Below are 17,352 nucleotides of genomic sequence, written 5' to 3'. Positions count from 1 at the left end.
GCAACACCTCTTGAGGTGATTCTGTATTAGGCTTCAGTACTGGCACACGACGCTGTGATGCATTATGCTTACTACCTGAGCCCCCATCTTACTGTTACTCGCTCCTGTGAACGGGAACGTGTTATTCAGATCTTGGTGCCTCTCGCGTCCATCTAGAAAAGGTGATGATTTTACTGTTTTATATTTCTAGTTTTTACTGAGTTTAACAAAGGCGATGTTGGCCTGATATATTTGACAATGCTCTTTGGCTACACTGACTAAAGGATTCTTCTAAGAAATACCAAATTAAGGTATTTGATCTTTCAATAGGTGATCTGTTTATACTTTCAATAGGTGATCTGTTTATACATGCTTATAGGTTATCCAAGTCTGCACAACGTGATCACAATTCTTAAATAGATGTATTTGTTCTTTGTTTTCTATGTAGATAACCTGAAGATGCCTAAATAAGGAGAAACGCGTTGTTGAAAAATAAAAAAAAAAACTAAAATTGCACCCAAGACTGTTATTAACCAATACTGTTAAGCACTGGTTTGCTATTGGAAGAATTTCTATAGTGAACTGTCTTTAATTTACAATATGGTGAGATATGTACAGTAGTTTGTGGCACACTGAGTTCTAGAATACAGTTTAGGTATCCTGAAGATATATGTATTGCTGATTTGAGAGTTTTATAGTATTCAGTGGTCGAAATAACTGTACATGGTGTACTGTGTAGTGATACATGCCATTCCTTGAATGAGACGCATCATGTTCTTAAGACATATGTCAGGGAATAGATGTTTGTGACAGAGAGTAATTAATAAGTGGTGGGCACCACACTGTTGGGAGGTGTTTTAAATCATAGGTGCTGATACCAGGGCTAATGATCCAGTGATTCTATGAAATTGGATAGCAGCCAGACAACCCTACCTGCTGAGTTGGAGATAGGTGTTTCATGGGGTGGGTGGTGCATAGGAAAGAGCTCCATGAAATCTAAGAATGCAAAATGTCAAAGATAATAAATGTATTGTAATTGTTAATCATCAAGTTGAATGTCAGATCTGTTATGTACGTGATACAAAGAGGCAGTATGCGAGTTGGTAGCTGCCCTAATTGATCATGTATTGGGTTGTAATTTTGAATATAGTATAAGGGGGTGAATTGAGTCTCACTTCTTATTTGTGTGTTGGAATGAATGAGAATGAGAAGTTAATTCTCAGCAGCTTTATTTTCAGCCTGCAAAGAGGCGAAGTCTGAGCCAAATTGGAGGAAGAAGGCACAGACTACCTGAACCCTGATTAATAATATTTAATGGTGCCCAAATACTCAGTAAGCAACATTCACTGTTTATACAAGGAATGTTCAGGTGGCAACTTATTTAAGTGTTTGATGCATGAGGTGAAGTATAACAAAACACCACACAGTCTGAGCCAACCTGAAACACTTCAACTGTGGATCCCACTTCCTCCTCCAGTATCAAGTGGTCACTGGGTTTGCCACTAGATAAACTGAGAAAAAGAGAGATATCAGAAAAAAGAGAGATATCACAGCATTAATTACTCTACAGAAATAATTCACAGAATCCGTACTTTGGGTTAATCACAGAACAAGTGTTTATCAAAGTATCAAGGAATTAAAAGAACAAATAGCACATGCATCTTAAACACATTCAGTAGCCAATCGTAGGTTTTGCTCCAATTAATATGCACCATGTCCCCATAGACCCATGGTACCAGAGAAATGTCTCATTTAATATTTATGTAATGTTACTACATTTTTAGTCTAATGTCTTGTCATGCAATTTCTTGTTTTGAGAGGGTAATTTTTTGTCTTTTTCTTCGTATTTGTGACTGCTATGTTGTAGGTAGAAGTTTTACCCACCTTAATTCAAAAAAAGATTTCATACTGGAGTTCATCCTTTTTGCTGAGGCAAAATAAAAAATTTTAATGTTACAGTTTAGCTCAATTCTATATTAGTTCTCATTACATGGACAGGAATGAAATAAAATGCTTAAGGCTTCTTGGTATTCAGATGAGTAATAAGTTGAAATGAAATGAATACATCAGCTAACTATTCCAAAACAGGTTTCAACTGTGTTATATTGTAGTGCCTCAAAAATTTTGGTGTAAATTCTAGAAACACTTGGCCTTCAACTGTCTCAAATGCCTGATATTTTAGGTATGAGTGCAGGAGAGTGAGAACGTTTCTACTGATCCACCTGTTTCTATGTGCAGGTCGGAAGTTTGTTTTTAGAAAGCTGTAAGAGGGGTCAGTCACTGACAACAACAACTGTTTGCCGCCAGTGCCACAGAAGCCATGAGGAGAACTCAAGTAATAATTATGTCATATTCATTGATGTGTTAGTGTCTGTGGTGATTGTAAAAAAGGCATTTGAACAATGACAGATAGACTGCTATGCACATTCATGTCTTGGACCCGGAGGAGTGAAGATGCAGGTTCAAATTCTCATATGGTTTTTAAACCAACTCTTATGTCTCAATGTACTTAATTATTTCTAAAGCTCGACCTGCACGTGAGATGACGAAGATATTTATATATCTAAGAAGAGAATTTTGTTCTGTATAGCAGTTCTAGTACATCATTAATCAATGAGTACGTTGACACTGAAGTTCATAGATTACAAAAATAATAAGATATTTTCTGTCGCAGAAAATGTTAGAACGTGGCAACCTAAGTGACAGGACCAGAAGAAAATGGGGATTTAAAAACAGAAACAGAAAGAAGATATTTGGTGTTGCCACAGCAACCAGGCCAAACAAGATACGAGAACTGTTTTCAGTAATTGTATTGAGTCTAATAAACAAATGGAAGAAAGATGCAAGTTCAATGCAGTAAAAACCATGAGAAAGTAATAGTGGAGAAAACTGGATAGAAGACCTCAACTTTTCGACTAAGAAGATCGTGTGTGGAGAGTAAGCAGTCTCCACACACATACACTGCTTCAATGCAGACGCAGTAATCAGCTATCGATGCTGACTGCACCAGCAGCCTTTCACCAGTGCTGACTCTGCATCCGCTCACCAACGATGATGCTGAAACCAACATCTGACGCCGCTGGTGCCAGTGCTCTCCACCGCCACTGATTACACATTCACTCACCTGCACCTCTAGAACTCTACACCAGGTGAGCGAAAACCAATAATTATCTGGTAAAAGTTGAGGGGATGGGTGAAGGATAAACTGTTATTATAGTTATTGTACTCAGGGATGAATTTTCTTTAGATGATTACAAGGTCTAAGATCAATAAAAACAGGATAAAGAACAACAACTAGCAGAATCAGTCACAGCAATTAGAGTGACCAGGAAAATGCAGACTTGTCTGAATTAGTGAATTTAATTAAACGCCAGCGAGCAAATTCAGCGTCTGTAAATGCTCAAATTGAGAATTTAAGTGAAAAATTAAATGCTCAGAGTGAAGCTTTAAGGAGAGAAATAGGTGTTGTACATTCTAGATTAGATGCTAAGGTAGATGACCAGAGAACAGAGTCAAATGCTCAAAATGCTTCACTGAGAAATGAACTGAATGCGAATTTAAGTCTTAAGTTAGATTCAGTGAATACCCAATTAAATAGTAAATTAGATGCTCCGAGTGAAATTTTAAGTAATCAAAGTGAAACCTTGAACAGTCAAGCAGCAAATACAGTTTTATTAAAGACTGAATTTGACTCTTTAAATAATAAGGTAGAAAATCTGAAGTTAGATTTAAAGAGTGAACTCACTAGTTCTTTGAATACTCTCGTAAATCAACTGGTCACTGACTTTAATCAGAGACAGAATGAGACTTTAAATATTCAAATGACAAATATAGGTTTATTGCCCATCAAAATAGATGCTCAAAGCAAAGAATCTCGTAATTGGTGTGAAGACATAGTTACTTTGGAGACTGAATGCGACGTCAAATATAATAATAATAATAATGTAGAATCTGAATTTAGAAAAAAATTAAAATTTTGTAAAAATGTATGTAATGTTAAATTTAATTCTGCAGGACAAGAAATGAATACTTTGGAAGAGAGCACAGACCAGCCTAAGCAATTAATATTTATTATTCAATCGAAAATTCCAGGTGTTAGTATACGAGCTGTTACTACACGAGCTGTCAGTTCACAAGTAAATAATGTAGAACAAAATTTCAAAGAAAAAATAGTCATCTTTGACATTATAAATATAAGTAATCTGGCAGAAACATTTGAGCTAATTACAGAAAGAGAAATTACTGAGAGTATAATCTCCGGACATGTTGTGACTGTTGCTTTTTCCAAACCTAATGATACTAACAATGTTATAGACGACTTGTGTAAAGAATTCAAACTTGTCCATGACAGAGTAGAAAAAGAATAATTTTACCTAATGTTGTGTTATCTAGTAAAGTGGTGATTGTTTTGTTGTGGGTAGATTTTCACACAGAATTTAACGAAAAGTACCAGGCATTTTCTAAAGTGAGGTTAATATCAGATCCATGGGATCTGGGAAGAGTCACATCTGTCTCCCAGGGACGTTAATGTTCTGTGTTTATGGGCATGGTGACGACTGTTGGATCCCTAGTTGTTTTCGGTGATTCTTCTGTTCTATTTTTCCTGCAACGAATTTCCTTCAAATCTTAAACTATTCTGTAATCTGTTCTTGAATTCTTATACTACCGTATTATCCTATTGCTTCTGCATACTTGTCTTTACTTGGCTGACAAGCAAAGCAAGTCATTGATATCAAGACGATACTGCTTCTTGTAGTAATAGCAATAAGTGATTATATCACTACTCGTGGTCTCAAATGTGTTACTTGTGCTTCTGGTCCACACTATGTAATCAATGTGATAAATTTTGTTGTTATATCGAGTCAGGACTGAAGCATCTATTAATGTTTTCATAATATGCTCCTCAGAAGCAGTTGGATTCCAATTTGATACATCGGCAGTTACATCCAGAACAGTTAGTGCCCAATAAGTATTTCAATCGACTTCACGCTCTGCTCTAGTCAGCGGTGGCCTCGAATCCCAACATCAAAGTATAGTTACATCTTAATTTTGCCTAAGTTATTCTTTGAGAGTAATCAAGGAATATTAGATTAATACAAAATGGAAGTTTATATGAATCATTACATAATTGTGATAGCATGATACATAATAATTTTTACCCTTTGTGAGATATAATGTATCACTTTTGGAAGGGGGGGGGGGGGGTAGTGTAAATACAAGCAGACTAACACTAATCACATACCCCACCTTTCAGACAACCCTTGCAGACAAGTGTAACTGATTCTTCACCATTTGTCATTCCATAGGTGTTCTTAACATTTTCTTTGGGGGGCTTCAAAGGTGAAGGTGAGAATGTCCATTCTGTAGGAGATGTTTAACATCATACCTCCTCTGGCTTCTCACTCAAGTACCGGCAAAGTAGGGATCCTGGGGAAAGGGGGTGGTAAGGGTTTTTTTGTCTTTGGGGCTATCTTCTTTCTCTTCTTTGATCTTAGCATTCTCTTCTCATTTGAGTACCGGTCTATCTTTCCTTCTTTCCATATGCATATACTTCTATCGCTGAAGTCCTCATTATTTTCCATGGTTTCCAAAAACCTTCAACTTATTTCATATAAGTAGGCCAAAGAATCAGAATACACAAACACACATCTACATACACACAAAGATAAACTTAAACACAAACAGGAGAATTTCAAATTAGAAACCAGAAGTGATGTCTGAACTGCCAAGGGATTTGGGGAATAAAGATATACACTTCTGGAAATGGAAAAAAGAACACATTGACACTGGTGTGTCAGACCCACCATACTTGCTCCGGACACTGCGAGAGGGCTGTACAAGCAATGATCACACACACGGCACAGCGGACACACCAGGAACCGTGGTGTTGGCCGTCGAATGGCGCTAGCTGCGCAGCATTTGTGCACCGCCGCCGTCAGTGTCAGCCAGTTTGCCGTGGCATATGGAGCTCCATCGCAGTCTTTAACACTGGTAGCATGCCGCGACAGCGTGGACGTGAACCGTATGTGCAGTTGACGGACTTTGAGCGAGGGCGTATAGTGGGCATGCGGGAGGCCGGGTGGACGTACCGCCGAATTGCTCAACACGTGGGGCGTGAGGTCTCCACAGTACATCGATGTTGTCGCCAGTGATCGGCGGAAGGTGCACGTGCCCGTCGACCTGGGACCGGACCGCAGCGACGCACGGATGCACGCCAAGACCGTAGGATCCTACGCAGTGCCGTAGGGGACCGCACCGCCACTTCCCAGCAAATTAGGGACACTGTTGCTCCTGGGGTATCGGCGAGGACCATTCGCAACCATCTCCATGAAGCTGGGCTACGGTCCCGCACACCGTTGGGCCGTCTTCCGCTCACGCCCCAACATCGTGCAGCCCGCCTCCAGTGGTGTCGCGACAGGCGTGAATGGAGGGACGAATGGAGACGTGTCGTCTTCAGCGATGAGAGTCGCTTCTGCCTTGGCGCCAATGATGGTCGTATGCGTGTTTGGCTCCGTGCAGGTGAGCGCCACAATCAGGACTGCATACGACCGAGGCACACAGGGCCAACACCCGGCATCATGGTGTGGGGAGCGATCTCCTACACTGGCCGTACACCACTGGTGATCGTCGAGGGGACACTGAATAGTGCACGGTACATCCAAACCGTCATCGAACCCATCGTTCTACCATTCCTAGACCGGCAAGGGAACTTGCTGTTCCAACAGGACAATGCACGTCCGCATGTATCCCGTGCCACCCAACGTGCTCTAGAAGGTGTAAGTCAACTACCCTGGCCAGCAAGATCTCCGGATCTGTCCCCCATTGAGCATGTTTGGTACTGGATGAAGCGTCGTCTCACGCGGTCTGCACGTCCAGCACGAACGCTGGTCCAACTGAGGCACCAGGTGGAAATGGCATGGCAAGCCGTTCCACAGGACTACATCCAGCATCTCTACGATCGTCTCCATGGGAGAATAGCAGCCTGCATTGCTGCGAAAGGTGGATATACACTGTACTAGTGCCGACATTGTGCATGCTCTGTTGCCTGTGTCTATGTGCCTGTGGTTCTGTCAGTGTGATCATGTGATGTATCTGACCCCAGGAATGTGTCAATAAAGTTTCCCCTTCCTGGGACAATGAATTCACGGTGTTCTTATTTAAATTTCCAGGAGTGTATGTACATCTGAGTCAATGCACATATTACATTGCTGATATGTGATGATTCTGTATTGTTATTTTTTGTCATGTACATCTGAGTCGATGCATATAATACATTGTTGATATGTGACGGTTCTGCATCGTTATTTTTTGTCACTCTCAAAAATATATTTACATGTGCCGTGCTAGTCCTTTGAGAAAAGGCATAGTATCTACTGGGAGGTGGTAAATACAGGTAGACAGAGCATCTACTATGTGTGGGCTTGATATCTGTTTATATGGTAGAAGTGAGGAGTGAAAGAGAACTCTAGGGTGTTAGATGGAGCATTAGAAAGTGGAGTTAAGGTGTAAAGTAGAGCTGTAATTATTCCAGAGAATATTTATGGATAGTATTCATAAAGATGTATGATAGGGCAATGAAGCAGGTGGCCTACTCAAGAAGAATATGGAGGGCGCATTCAACAGTTATTGGATGAGAAAAAGGGCGGATAGGCAGACATATGAAAGGCTGACCTATACTGCATGGGCAGGGGCACCAAGAAGGGGACTGACCTTTACCATAGGAGGACAGGAATCAGAAAGGGGCATACATACCAAAACGGAAGGAGAATGGGTACTCCTAGTATCAACACATGTAAGATATCAGTACAGTTCCCAATGGGAAAAAGAGCAGTATTGTGACAGAAGTCACACGTTTAAAGGGATGAGTGGTAAGTTTGAATTCTATGCAGCACTAGCATTTTTACGTTTTGGATTTACAAGGGTCAGAAGAAGGGAACATTTTTTTTCTACCCAGAGTTCCTCCAGATTACAATAAGTAATGCATAAGTACATAATTAGGACAAATAGTATGGGAAGTAAGAACAAAGCAGTAGAGTATTCATGAGTTGTGTGCCCCTGGAATTTATGATTGGAAGAGGAATAGAAAACAAAGATGTTTTTTGGAGACTGAAAAGAGCTAACTCACAATGTGGATTGAAAGGTTCACATTTTGTAATTGTGATAAAATATGCATGGTTATTAGTAAAAAAGAGAGGTACTGTTAAAAGATAAAGAATTATCATCTTGTGTAATATTATTGTACATAATGAATATGTATAAAATATCACATGTTCAAGCTAAGGGGAGGGATATATAGTGCCTCAAGAATTTCGGTGTAAATTCTAGAAACACTCGGCCTTCAACTGTCTTGAACATCCGATGTTTTAGGTACGAGTGCGGGACAGAGAGAACATTTCTACCAATCCACCTGTTTCTAGGTGCAGGCTGGAAGTTTGTTATTAGAAGACTGTAAGAGGGGCGAGTCACTGACGACGACAAGTGTTTGCCGCTAGCATCACAGAAGACATGAGAAGAACTCAAGGAATAATTATGTCATAGTGTTTGACGTGTTTGTGTCTGTGGTGATTGTAAAAAAAGACTACTGAACAATGGAAGATAGACTGCTATGCACATTCATGTATTGGACTCACTTGAGACTAGAGACTTTTAAATTATTTCATGTCTTGGCTATGAATTAAACAAGACACATGTATGTTATTTGGATATGTGTAAATGAGTCTAACATGTAAGGAATAAGTTAGCTTGCAGAAGTTATTATCTTGTGAAAGTTAAAAATATAAAGTGATGGAACTAAAAATTATTATACAAGTACCAAACTTATTTCAAGGATAGAGAAGAATTTTAATAAATTCCCTTAACCAGCTATAGTCTTTGGAGAAGAAGCTTGTGGGAGATCGATGAAGCTGATTACCCAGAGAAGAGGATTGGCTACACACAATGTGCAAGTTAACTGAATTGAGAGACATGTGTGCCTTGCAACCCAATACCACACTGTCTCTTGTCGTCTGAAAATGTTAGAATATTTAGACTTGTTTTATAATGAGTCAATATATATGAAAATGTCATGTATTTTATACATTTTATTTGTTTGTGTCATGTGGGATATCTTCCCAGCCTCACTTAAGCTGAAGAATATTTGTACAACAAAATCATGTAGAAAATGAAGAACAAATAATCAAATGTTGGTCATATACTATTTAAAAACAGATCCTTTCTTGTACTTGTTATAATAACTAAACTTATTATTTTTCTTGCTGATGACAGAGAATAATTCATGTATATAAGTGCCTGCAGATTGAAACAAAAAGTAGGGAACAGAAAATTTAAGATATAAGTGGAAAATTAAGTATAAGGAATACAAGACTATGAATTTCTTTCAAAAAAATTAGTGTTGATGGTCTAATGTCAAGTCAGCAATGCTCTTTTATGTAAACCAGTCAGTAATATAAACTGTTCAGTATTTTTTTTACATTATTATTTAAATTATGGTATCCTTGTAAATTTTCATCATTTACTGTGAAGCATAGTTACATTCTTATAATTTAATGCCATTTTATTGTATAATTTTGTCTGTATCCACTGTATTTTTATGTATAACTGTGCTGCATATACTCAAAAATCAACAAAGCATTTGAAAAATAATTAAGTCATATATAGTAAATGAATTATTCCAGCCATGATAACGCTATCTGTATGCTGGCCTATATTCACATAAATGAAAGGTACTTAAAAATGGATTTATCATTTGTTGTTGTTGTTGTTGTTGTTGTTGTTGTTGTTGTTGTAGTCTTCAGTCCAGAGAATGGTTTGATGCAGCTCTCCATGCTACTCTATCCTGTGCAAGCTTCTTCACCTCCAAGTAATTACTGCAACCTACATCCTTCTGAATCTGCTTAGTGTATTCATCTCTTGGTCTCCCTCTATGATTTTTGCCCCCCACACTGCCCTCCAGTTCTAAATTGGTGATCCCTTGATGTCCCAGAACATGTCCTACCAACCGATCCCTTCTTATAGACAAGTTGTGCCACAAATTCCTCTTCTCCCCAAATCTGTTCAGTACTTCCTCATTAGTTATGTGATCTACCCATCTAATCTTCAGCACTGTCCTGTAGCACCACATTTTGAAGGCTTCTATTCTCTTCTTGTCTGAACTGTTTATCATCCATGTTTCACTTCCATACATGGCTACACTCCATACAAATACTTCCAGGAAAGACTTCATGACATTTAAATGTATACTTGATGTCAACAAATTTTTCTTCTTCAGAAATGCTTTCCTTGCCATTGCCAGTCTACATTTTATATCCTCTCAACTTTGACCATCATCAGTTATTTTGCTCTCCAAATAGCAAAACTCATCTACTTTAAGTGTCTCATTTCCTAATTTAATTCCTTCAGCATCATCTGATTTAATTCTACTACATTTCATTATCCTCATTTTGCAATTGTTGTTCGTCTTATATCCTCCTTTCAAGTCACTGTCCATTCTGTTCAACTGCTCTTCCAGGTCCTTTGCTGTCTCTGACAGAATTACAATGTCATCATCGAATGTCAAAGTTTTTATTTATTCTCCATCATCATCATCATCATTTAAGAACGATTATGCCTTTCAGCATTCAGTCTGGAGCATAGTCCCCCTTATAAAATTCCTCCATGATCCCCTATTCAGTGCTAACATTGGTGCCCCTTCTGATGTTAAGCCTCTTACTTCAAAATCATTCTTAACCGAATCCAGGTACCTTCTCCTTGGTCTACCCCGACTCCTCCTACCCTCTACTGCTGAACCCATGAGTCTCTTGGGTAACCTTGCTTCTCCCATGCGTGTAACATGACCCCACCATCTAAGCCTGTTCGCCCTGACTGCTACATCTATAGAGTTCATTCCTAGTTTTTCTTTGATTTCCTCATTGTGCACACCCTCCTGCCATTGTTCCCATCTACTAGTACCTGCATGGATTTTAATTCCTACTCCAAATTTTCCTTTTGTTTCCTTTACTGTTTGCTCAATATACAGACTGAATAACATCGGAGATAGGCTACAACCCTGTTTCACTCCCTTCCCAACCACTGCTTCCCTTTCATGCCTCTCGACTCTTATAATTGCCATCTGGTTTCTGTACAAATTGTAAATGGCCTTTTGCTCCCTGTATTTGACCCCTGCTGCCTTCAGAATTTGAAAGAGAGTATTCCAGTCAACATCGCCAAAAGCTTTCTCTAACTATACAAATGCTAGGAACGTAGGTCCTTAATCTATCTTCTAAGATTCGTCGTAAGGTCAGTATTGCTTCACATGTTCCAACATTTCTACAGAACCCAAACTAGTCTTCCCTGAGGTCGGCTTCTACCAGTTTTTCCATTCGTCTGTAAAGAATTTGTGTTAGTATTTTACAGCTGTGACTTATTAAACTGACAGTTCGGTAATTTTCACACCTGTCAACACCTGCTTTATTTGGAATCGGAATTATTATATTCTTCTTGCAGTCTGAGGGTATTTTGCCTGTTTCATACATCTTGCTCACCAGATGGTAGAGTTTTGTCAGGGCTGGCTCTCCCAAAGCTGTCAGTAATTCTAATGGAATGTTGCCTACTCTTGGGGTCTTGTTTCAACTTAGGTCTTTCAGTGCTCTGTCAAATTCTTCACATAGTATCATATCTCCCATTTCATCTTCACCTACATCCTCTTCTATTTCCATAATATTGCCCTCAAATACATCGATCTTGAATAGACCCTGTATATACTACTTGCACCTTAACTTCTTTGTTTAGAACTGTTTTTTCATCTGAGATCTTGATATTCATACAAGTGGTTTTCTTTTCTCCAGAGGTCTCTTTAATTTTCCTGTAAGCAGTATCTATCTTACCCCTAGTGATATATGCCTCTACATCCTTACATTTGTCCTCTAGCCATCCCTGCTTAGCCATTTTGCACTTCCTGTCGATCTCAATTTTGAGACATTTTTATTATTTTGCCTGCCTCATTTATTGCATTTTTACATTTTCTCCTTTCATCAGTTACATTCAATATTGCTTGTGTTATCCAAGGATTTCTACTTTGCCTCAACTTTTTACCTACTTGATCCTCTGCTGCCTTCACTATTTCATCTCTCAAAACTACCCACTCCTATTCTACTGTATATCTTTCCCCTCTACTTGTTAATTGTTCTCTAATGTTCTCTACAACCTCTGGTTCTTTCAGCTGATCTAGGTTCCAGCTCCTTAAATTCGCACCTTTTTGCAGTTTCTTCAGTGTTAAACTACAGTTTATAACCAATAGATTGTGGTCAGAGTCCACATCTGACCCTGGAAATATCTTACAATTTAAAACCTGGTTCATAAATCTCTGTCTTACCATTATATAATCTATCTGAAATCTTCCATTGTCTCCAGTTCTCTTCCACATATACAACCTTCTTTCATGGTTCTTAATCCAAGTGTTAGCTATGATTAAGCTACACTCTGTGCAAAATTCTACTAGGTGGCTCCCGCTTTCATTCCTTACTCCCATTCCATATTCACCTACTACTTTTCCTTCTCTTCCTTTTCCTACTATCAAATTCCAGTTCCCCATGACTATTAAATTTTCATCTCCCTTCACTATCTGAATGATTTCTTTTATCTAATCATACATTTCTTCAATCTCTTCATCATCTGCTGAGTTAGTTGGCATATAAACTTGTACTACTGTCGTAGGAATGGGTTTTGTGTCTATATTGGCTACAATAATGCATTCACTGTGCTGTTTGCAGTAGCTTACCCACACTCCTATTTTTTTATTTATTGTTAAACCTACTCCTGCATTACCCATATTTTATTTTGTATTAATAACCCTATATTTACCTGACCAGAAGTCTTCTTCCTCCTGCCACTGAACTTCACTAATTCCCACTACACCTAACATTAACCTATCCATTTCCATTTTTAAATTTTTTAACATACCTGCCCGATTAAGGGATCTGACATTCCATGCTTCGATCCATAGAATGCCAGCTTTCTTTCTCCTGATAACAATGTCCTCCTGAGTAGCCATCACCTGGAGGTCCGAATGGGGGACTATTTTACCTCCAGAATATTTTACCCAAGAGGATGCCATCATCATTTAACAATACAGTAAAGCTGCAGGCCCTTGTATATTTAATAAATAAATAAAAAGAGAGAAAATCAAAATGGAAGAACTTCCTTTAAAATCCTGATTTTCTTGTGTAGAGGACAGTCATTTTATTTGCTGTCATGGATCAGTAATAAACAATTGAAGATCACAGTACTTTATTGTTATCACATAAGTAAAACTACAATTAATACTAAATGGCAGAAGCAGTGACAAGATTTTCATTATTTGCCTAATGTGCAGTGATCACTCCCATAGCGATTGTGAGGATGCTAAAGCACATATAGAGGCACTTTAACATCACTCTTTCTGCACTCCATTATTATAGGCTAGGAATAGGCCCAAAGACTGGAACAATGGGAAGTACTCTTTCCCATGCCTTCACTGTGGGTTTGCAGAATATGGATGTAGATGCAGAATGATAAATGAAGTACTCAAGTAAAGGCACTCCGAGTGTTGTCAATGGTCAGTGCAGTTGCATTTATATGACTGAACTAGTACAATATTCCCATAAGGTGGAATGTTGAACCACTGGTAGGACAGGAGACATTTGAACACAGCATGAAATAACAAAGGCCATTTTAGTTTCCTAAAGTGTAATACAATGTATTCAGAATGGTGGTGTTTGACTGGTGGTATGGAAGATGGGTTAATTAAGAGCTCTAACATATGGGGAGAAGGAAAACCAACATTGCACACTGCCGAATGTTGATGCCATAGGCCGTTCTTTCCATTTTATGAATGGCAATCCTCAACAACACAGAGCTCACTATAACCATGAACAATGATTAAAATTCTACATGAGACAAATAGGCCTATAATGACATGCCATGGTCCTAATAAGTTTACTGTCTGCTCCCTATTGGCCAAGTAAAGCACCATCAATTTCATTCAGTTTGACTTCAGCTATGTAGACCCAGACACAGTTACAGAAAGCAGATAGTACTCAATTGCTGGATATTCAAACTAAGCAGGAACAGATATTTAATGCTATAAAGAATTTTAACTCTGCTGCTTTTCCTTCAAGAATATTTTCTCATATTTGTGAGTAGGTTATGAAGGTAGCCTGCTACACTTACAAATACTCATGTTCTTGTGCTTATCCTTCTTTTCATGTCAGCCATCTGTGGACCATGTTAATTTGGATCAGCTTTATTTCTTAAATGGTTTTCTTCAGCTGAACAACTGGAAGCACACCATTAATCATGATGAGGAAACCTGAGAGATCATATAGCTTTTTATTTGACTTCATCCTTGTCCATTTTTCTTTCAGTCTCATACTTTGCAATCTTCTTCATTTCACTGTGCATGATGTTTTCATCTTGACTGTAATTGTGACTTCTATAATTAATATAAACAAAGTAAAGAAATAGATAACTAGCTATGTCACGTGTTCACTGGCTTTGAAGTTTCTGAACTTGTCTGGAGTTCACTTTAAAGATGTACCGTATTTACTCGAGTCTAAGCCGCACTCGAATCTAAGCTGCACCTGAAAAATGAGACTCGAAATCAAGGAAAAAAAATCTCCCGAATCTAAGCCGCACCTGAAATTTGAGACTCGAAATTCAAGGGGAGAGAAAAGTTTTAGGCCGCATCTCCAAATCGAAACAAAGTTGGTCCGCTGTAATATGAGACAATTTAGGTCGAATGAATGACGATACAGCTACAGTAGTTTGCTTCAAGTCGTAAGCTTAGCAGTTAAGCTTTACCAGGTAGCCATTGCTATGCGTCAGGCGCTCCGTCCGTATTTATACGGGTACCCTTCCTTTTTCACGTGCTTCATCTGGTTTGAATTGATTGCTTATTTTTCTTTGATCTGATAAGCGCAGTTTTCTTTGTTATAGGTGTTTACGTCACTCTGCGCTGAAAATGCATTACTGTACTGTGTCATGCATTGTTTGTCGTACTCTGATACTGTGTGTTTACGGCCTGTCGCCGATCGCGGCATAGCTTGCTTCTGTGCGCGCTACCGCCTCCTACAAACAAACAAAAAATACCAAAAAAAAAAGAGAGAGAGAGGAATCGTCTCATTAGCGAAACAATGGCAAGAGACCGCTACTTGTTGTTACTTACACTGCTGCTTTCTTTGATAATGATCAACAAGAACCAAATAATAGACTGCATATGATAGAAGATGTTCTGAACGAGAGTTTAGCGAAAATTTTTCTCCATTTGAAAATCTTTGCAGGCGCCTCTTTAGTACATTACATTCTGCACAGAAATTAGAGTCATCTTAGATTTAAAAATCTAGTCAATTGCCTCGCTTCATTTCTGACTGTATCACTGTTTAGCATAAGAATAATACGAATATAAACATGACATGATATGTATATTCTTCCGCGTTTGCTGTTGTCTCACTCTAGTTTTGTGGTTTATTACGCAGACAGGATTTAAATGAGATAGCAGCAAACACGAAACAATACATGGTAAAATGTTTATATTCGTATTATTCTTATGGTGACGACAATACTGCATGTGATTCACAATTTATAAAAGTTCCTATTAGCAACCATCTCTTCTCACAGATAGGAAAAAATTCAGAACGTAGAGTTGGCCATATTGACAAACATTCTAAACATTCTTGCTAGTCGGGTTTTCGTAGTACATTGAAATGCTGCTACATTCGAAGATGAACAATACGGAATTTGTATTTACTTCGTTGGATAATGTATGAAAATGCAGTGGTCGAAACTCGGCGCGGAGAAAAAAAGCTCGTCTTCCACCTTTTTTTTTTTAAATTAATTTACTGACGCAGACGTTTTGGCGCCAGTATTTATCTTTGTGCCTACAAAGCATGCCTGTGTAGCGCTACATATATTCGACGGCAGAACTAAGTTGTGGCAGCACCCACCGACATTTTTAAGAACTTCCGCTTGCTTTGCACTCGATTCTAAGCCGCAGGCGGTTTTTTGGATTACAAAAACCGGAAAAAAAGTGTGGCTTAGATTCGAGTAAGTACGGTATTACATCTGAAGCAGCTCCTCTCTTAGCTATTCCACAACAGGAATTTTTTTCTTTGAGAAGCAGTAAAATTTCCTCCAGGAACTCTTTTCTCTCCAGGGAGTTATACCATATTCTCCATGGGTTTATGCCGTACTCTCTGTTAATTTAGTTAATGAACAGTCCATTGAACAGCCAGCTGAAGAGTACGTTCAATGAAATTATTCTGGAATGTTCCAAGACATTGTAAATGCTCCACCTTAAATGCTCAGCTGGATACAGTAATAGGATTTAAATTTCTGATTGGTTTATCCATATTATACTGTTGTATATTTTTATTAAATACAGCTGCCATACAAATAAACGATATAAGTAATAATACCTTAATTGTTCTGATGATGAGTGTGTATCTCTGACTGGCTCGGAGATGGCTTGATTTCATACAGGAATTTATTAGAAGAAGTTCGTGTGTGTGTGTGTGTGTGTGTGTGTGAGAGAGAGAGAGAGGGAGGGAGGGAGGGAGGGAGGGAGGGAGAGAGAGAGAGAGAGAGAGAGAGAGAGAGAGAGAGAGAGAGAGAGAGAGAGAGAGAGAGGGAGAGGGAGAGAGAGAGAGAGAGAGAGAGAGAGGGAGGAGGGAGGGGGGCAAAGGTTGGGGGGGGAGGGGGGAGGGAGAGACAAAGTAGATATTTGATCAGAAAAGAAACATACCTGGAGTTTAGTCAGACCATGTTCTGATTTTTCTGGAGGTGAATACAACTGTTCCGAGGCAAGATAAAGATCCTTTTGAAAATTAAGTCCCATAACTTCATCTTCTTCACGGCCATATCTGAAACTGCATATAACCTGGCCAAAAATTTTTCTTTGATCTATGTAGTCCTGATCAAGTAAAATTACACCATCTGAAACAGAGTAGACAGCAACGATTTTAATGCGTTATGTTAAGAATGTTTCTGTACTTCACAAGGACATTTATATACAGTCTTTCTTTCTTTATTTAATCTTAATGTATACTGTCGGTTTCTTACTTTGTATAAAGCACCATAGGTTTTTTTCCATTGCTTTATTGTTATATATTGTTACTTTTCAGAAATCATATGCTAAAGATGGTAGGAAGGAGGCTACACACACACCTGATGTCTGTTCATCGGGTCTCATTCTCAGTGAAGCTTTTGTTTCATCATAGCATCTTCCTTATCAAAAACTACTGTGGTAAAATGGTATAACCACTTTTTCTATATAAAACTGATAACTAATTATACTGATCAGTAACTTTTCATACCCGTTAAAAAACTTGGCGATATTTCATTTCGTAAACACGACCTTAGCAG

The 17,352-nt window shown here is 38.6% G+C and overlaps 1 protein-coding gene across 1 annotated transcript in view; it reads right to left on the bottom strand.

Annotated features, from left to right (window-relative positions):
* The window catches only part of LOC126479107 (arrestin homolog), a 95,288-nt gene that overhangs the window by 66,037 nt on the left and 11,899 nt on the right, over positions 1-17,352 (bottom strand). Inside the window, exon 2 of the mRNA XM_050103755.1 lies at positions 16,733-16,923. Coding sequence (XP_049959712.1) covers positions 16,733-16,923 — 191 coding nt within the window. The remainder of the gene's footprint in view (positions 1-16,732; positions 16,924-17,352) is intronic.

This window comes from Schistocerca serialis, chromosome 1, assembly GCF_023864345.2.
Source record: "Schistocerca serialis cubense isolate TAMUIC-IGC-003099 chromosome 1, iqSchSeri2.2, whole genome shotgun sequence".
In the NCBI taxonomy this organism is placed as follows: Eukaryota; Metazoa; Arthropoda; class Insecta; order Orthoptera; family Acrididae; genus Schistocerca; species Schistocerca serialis.
Note: the sequence above shows the minus strand (reverse complement) of the source record. Positions and strands in the feature narration are given on the sequence as shown.